Source organism: Myotis brandtii, unplaced genomic scaffold, assembly GCF_000412655.1.
Source record: "Myotis brandtii unplaced genomic scaffold, ASM41265v1 scaffold2579, whole genome shotgun sequence".
NCBI lineage: Eukaryota > Metazoa > Chordata > Mammalia > Chiroptera > Vespertilionidae > Myotis > Myotis brandtii.
The window spans coordinates 89162-94959 of record NW_005359798.1 but is presented as its reverse complement, the minus strand read 5'-3'; the positions used below and the strand labels follow the sequence as shown (position 1 = coordinate 94959).

The following is a 5798-nucleotide window of genomic DNA, read 5'->3' as shown; positions in this document are numbered from 1 at the left end:
CGCACTGCGCGACCCTAGCACCCCCACACCTGCTAGAGTGGAGGTCGCTTCTGCGCGTGCGCATAGAGTGCTGTTGCCAGGAGCCCCGCCCCACAACGCCGGGTGTTTTGCCTCACATCAGCCAGTGCGCAGGCGCCTACTGAGGTCCCACCTCCCCTTGTCCGTGGTTTGGTTGTTTGGATAGTTTACTTCCGGATTCACCCTAGTTAGTGTTAAAGTGTTGACCTATTCCAGCGAGAGGAGTGGGCGGGGAAAGGAAGCTGCTGCGCGATGACGTCAAGGCCCCCCAGAGCCTGCTGCAAGTTGCCTTGTGCCTCAGCTTACAGATGATGTCATCTATTTCAGATGCTGTGGCCCTCTTCAAATGAATCCGCTGAACAGAAAAATAACCCTTTTCTCGAATCTTTTAAAAAAATAGTTTACACATTGTGAAAATCAATGGAGCCATACATTTTAAATGTTTGTGATTTTGTTCACATATTATACTTAAATAATTTACCAAAAAAGTCATTTTTATGCTCTCTAGAGATCCTAGCTTTTTAAAGTTTACCTTCATTTTATTTAATCCTTGAGGACAACATGTTGAGGTTGGTCCTTTTATTAAATGGTATGTCCACTAAATATTGGCTGAATGATTGAATATATCTTAGATTCCTCTGAGAAACTTTATGTATGGAAAAATGCAAAAAGACATTCTCCTTACTTTACTGCACAATATCCATATGGTTTGGACAAAATACAGACTGCTCTTGCAAATGTAATTTTTTTTTGGTATTTTGTATTTTTTTTCTTTTTCTTCAAATGTAATTCCTAACAAAGGAGTCCTGTAAGATACCTGGACTTCAGCTATTGTTGCAGCATTATATGGATGCTACCCTTAACATTAACTTTTAAATGAAGACTGCAATTCTGTTTTGGTATCTTTTGAAATAATTTGTTGCCTTGGTACTAATATTAAATTGACATCTATTTTCTGGAATCTATCTATATAAAAGCCTAAGCAATTGAAAGACCGGTCAACCAGTCGCTATGATGTGCACTGACCACCAGGGGCTGCCCCCTGATGGTCAGTGTGCTCTCACAGCAGGAGTGTTGCTCAGCTGACCAACGGATGCCAGATGCAGGGCTCACGGCTGGCTGCTGCTGCCCGGAGACCACAGTGTAGCTGCAGTGAGCCTACCAAGCGGTGCAGCAGCAGGCACAGCAGGGCCGGGATGAGCAGGAGCTGCAGGCAGGAGTGGCAGGTGGTGTTGGACTGCCGGTTTCGGCCCGATCCCCGCGGGCTATGCCGAGGGATCCCACCAGTGCACAAATCCGTGCACCAGGCCTCTAGTATATAAATAATGATTTTTTTGAAAGCCAGAAGAGGGTTATTGGCACATTTCTCTTACCCCAGGTGCTGGAGTCAAAAATACTTAGGGCACTGCTGGATTTTTTATGGAAACAAGGAGCTTGAGAGTCTGCTTTTCATTAAAATTACTGTAGAATGGAATGAGCAAAACATTAGCCTGGAGCTTGGAGTTTATCCTGAGTGCACTAAAGCAGCAGTTGCCAACTAGTGGTCTGCGGACCACTGGTGGTCCGTGAGGTCTGAAAGGTTGGCGACCGCTGGTTTAAGGAAAACTTTGGAGCAGCAGTTGCCAACCGGTGGTCCGTGGACCACTGGTGGTCTGTGAGGTCTGAAAGGTTGGCGATAGCTGCACTGGAGCACAGGTTTTAGATGTGGGTATGATGTGGTCAGAAGCCTCTGTCTTGGTTGTGGAGAGAGCCTTGGATGGAAAGATAATGGAAACAAGATAATAAAAGGAGGTCTTCACCATGGTCCTGGGGAGAACTCTTTCTTTCATGGATTTATTCTTCCATTCCACAAATAGAAATTGTATGCCAGATAGTCTACATATGTTGATTCATTTAATCTGCATAAAGCCCTATGAGGTAGTCACTATTATTATGAGCATTTTACAGATGAGAGCATTGAAGGTCAGGAAGAAACATGCTCAAGGTCAAAGGGATAGTAAGTGACAGAGAGTAGACAGTGCAACGGATGGAAGGTGGGCTATGCCTGGTGTGTTTGAGGAAGAGCAAGAAGGCCAGGATGCCTTAAGTAATGAGGTAAGTGATGGATAGGAGGTGAGGAAGTAATTCACAGCTTTGACCATAAAAGTGAGGCATTTCTCAAAAGCTGTATTGTAGGCTCAAGCAGAACCAAGATTGGAACTGAAGTCCTGCTCTGCACAGGTCACCTGGAGACAGTCTACTAATTTTTTTACCTCCTCTAAATTCGTCAAGTTCCCATTAAAAAAAATATATATATATATAAATTGATTTCAGAGAGGAAGGGAGAGGGAAAGATAGAAACATCAATAATGAGAATCATTGATTGGCTGCCTCCTGCATGCCCCTTACTGGGGATTGAGTCCGCAACCTGGGCATGTGCTATTGACCAGAATCGAACCAGGGACCGTTCACTCTGCAGGCTGATGCTCTATCCACTGACCCAAACCGGCTAGGGCAAGTACCCATTGTTTTTTGATTGAAGGTCTAGGAAGTTAATGACAGAGACTGTGAGATGAATGATGATGAATTTTTCAAGGTGAGTCATGGGGATTTTATTTTATTTTTTACTATATGTTTTATGGATTTTTGAGAGGAAGGGAGAGGGAGAGAGAGATAGAAACATCAGTGATGAGAGAGAATCATTGATTGGCTGCCTCCTGCACACCCCACACTGGGGATCGAGCCCGCAACCCAGGCATATGCCCTTGGCCGGAATCAAACCCGGGACTCTTCAGTCCGCAAGACAGCGCTCTATCCACTGAGCCAAACCAGCTAGGGAAGTTATGGGGATTTTAAAGAGTGGGTGATGGGGCATCTGTAGGGTGAGTGATGAAAGGCCGATAGGGTAAATGATAGGGGTCTGTGTGATACATGATGGGGGGGTCTATAGGATGAGTCATGGGGTTGAGTACATAATGGGAGGTCTTTTGGGGCAAGTGATAGGTCCATGGTTTGCTAGAGGTCTGTGAGTGATAGAGGTCAGTCTATAGGGCAAATGAAAGGCTGTTGTTGGGAGGGTGATAAGTGTCTTAAGGGTTAATGATGGGGTATATAGGGTAAGTGATGGGAGGGTCTGTGGGGGTGAGTTTTGTGGGGTCACGGGTCAATGATGGGGATCTTTAGAGCAGTGATGGGTGAGTCTGTGGGATCAGTGATGGGGTTTTTGGAGTACCTGGGGAGTCTGTGAGTTGAGTGATGGGGTATGTGTGGGGTGCTTAATAAGGAGACAAGAGGCTGAGTAAATTGAAGAACTTGAAGATTTGGAAAATTCTCAGCTTGTCCCTATTGCAAAAAATGAGCAAGTGTGTTCTGGAGAGAACACCAAGGATGTGGGTAGAAGATCACTCCTTAAAAGAGATTGCAGGTGTGTGACTCCTGAATCTAATCAGCCATCAGGGGACTTTCTGGAGTTAGTGATGGGCGTTTGTGAAGTCTACATGATTGAAGGTCTATGTGATGGGGATGGGAATCTATGGCTGAGATAATGGTGGCCTGTGAAATGAGTGAGTGACAGAGGTGTCTTTGGGGTCAGTAATTAAAGATCTTTCAATGTTAGGGTCAAGACCTTTTATTTCCTTGTTTTAAAAATTACCACCACTGCGGACCTTGTAGGTTCTCTTGGACTTTTGTCCCAACAGCTCCTTGCAATAGCTCCACACAGCTCCTTTCTTCCCCATTGCTGGCCCTTTTGGTGCCCACCCATCAGCCTGAGTTTGACAGACCAATTCACTTTGTCCTTTCAAACTGTGGGAGCAAGGAACAGACTCTTCTGGCAGATGGAGAGTTCGTCATCAGCCCGTGTTAAAGCCCAGTCCATCACTCATTATTTCTGCTTGCTCTTGATTTTTGTGACTTTGGCATCCAGCAGGCTCTGGGCGTGGGTGATCTGCGTCACAGAATCGAGCACAAGGATTCCAGGCACCACCATCCACAGGGCATTCAGGAAGACAAAGTAAAACCAGAAGTAGAGCGGGTGGCCCAGCTCCCCGTGCTTGAATCCATCACGGTACTCTGTCAGGAAGTAGAGCACATCCCCGTACATCTGACCTGCGGGAGGTGGAAGGGAAATGTGAGGAGGAGGAGCTATTCCAAGGCATTTTTCAAGTCATCATTTGAGGTCTCAGTCCTTAGGATTCCCAAATTCAGAGGTAAAAATTCTGAAATCATATAGCTAAAAAGTTAAAAAATCAGAAAAGTGAGAATTCCAGAAATTGGAAGCTGAGAATTTCAGAACCCAGGAGAGCTCATATCTCCAGAATTTAAGGAAGCTCAAAATCCTTTCATTCAAGACAGCTGAGGATTCCAGGACTAAAGATAACCCAGATTTCTAGAACTAAAGAAAGCTAACAATGTAAGAACACTGAACCTTAGATGAAAGAGGCTGGAAATCCCAAGCCTAGAGGACCCAAGGACTTCCTGCCAGCATGGGCCACCTCATGTAACCTTCACAGGAGACTGTTATTTAAAAAAATATTTAAAAAAATATATTTTTATTGATTTCAGAGAGGAAGGGAGAGGGAGAGAGAGACAGAAACATCAATGATGAGAGAGAATCATTGATCGGCTGCCTCCTGCACGACCCACACTAGGGATCGAGCCCACAACCCGGGTATGTGCCCTGACCAGGAATCAAACCACGACCTCCTTCCCAGGAGACTTTGTGATGGAGGAGGAAGAGAAATGAATACTTCCCACTTGAGAACACAGGCTGAGAGGGGCATAGCTGTTCTAGAACTTCAGGGAATTTATCATTCAATCTGACTCAGCCCTGGGTGGGCACAATCGAAAGATCCTACCCACACGGATGCCCCCATATCTGTGCATCCCTGATAATCCCTCCAGCATCAGCGTGGGCCCTCTTCTCACCCACAGAGACCACGAGCTGTAGGACATAGCGGACAGGATGCTGGCGGAGAAAGGCAACCACCACCCAAATGCTGAGTGGTCCCCACAGGAAAGCCGTGACAGTCTCCATGCATATCATGAAGTTGTCATTCCTGCAGGAGAAAGGATGAGGCGACACTGGCATCACTGTGCTCTAAGCTCAGGGAACCCCATTTGTGCTCCCTGACTCACCACCACCCCAAACCAATTCATGTCTCCCTTGACAGAGGCAAACACTTACAGGATGTAACGGCTGTCTCCCTTGGCATACTCTTTCCCTGAAGAAGACAAAAGGCACACATGAATAAAGGCAGGAAAAGTAACTCACACTTGTGAGAGCTGAGGGCCCATGTAATAAGGCAGGTTTCATAACCTCTCCATGACTCCAACTCCTCATCCGCAATGAGGTGGCTGTTTGGATTTTAGAGTTAATATATGTATGCAAGATATGTGTGCAAACCTGACATAGAACAGTAAGTGCTGCTGTGATTGTCTGGCATTCAATAAATATCTGTAGAATAATGGAGGCAGGTATAGATGATGAAGTGAATGACATAGCCAATGAGAGAGAAAGAGAGAGAGAGAGAGAAGGAGGGAGGGAGGGAAGAAGGAAGGGACTGAGAGAGAAAGTGAACAGATGAATGAATGAAAAACGCGAGCAGAGAATCAATAAGAAAAAGGCAGATCACATGACATAAAAACAGGCAGGAGAAAAAACCAAGATGGCGGCATAGGTAAACACCGGAGTTTGCTGCCTCGCACAACCACTTCAAAAATACAACTAAAAGACGGAACAGACATCACCCAGAACCACAGGAAGGCTGGCTAAGTGGAAATTGTACAACTAGAAGGAAAGA

General features: G+C 45.6%; 1 protein-coding gene across 2 annotated transcripts in view; it reads right to left on the bottom strand.

The window, feature by feature from the left end:
- Positions 1-3609: 3609 nt before the first annotated feature.
- Positions 3610-5798, bottom strand: part of EBP (emopamil binding protein (sterol isomerase)) — an 8241-nt gene continuing 6052 nt past the window's right edge. For both annotated transcript variants that reach the window (XM_005867994.2, XM_005867993.2), the window contains exons 3-5: positions 5183-5219; positions 4924-5054; positions 3610-4104 (exon numbers count right to left, since the gene is read on the bottom strand). In XM_005867994.2, the coding sequence (XP_005868056.1) occupies positions 3881-4104; positions 4924-5054; positions 5183-5219 (392 nt within the window). In that variant the 3' untranslated portion in view covers positions 3610-3880. The remainder of the gene's footprint in view (positions 4105-4923; positions 5055-5182; positions 5220-5798) is intronic.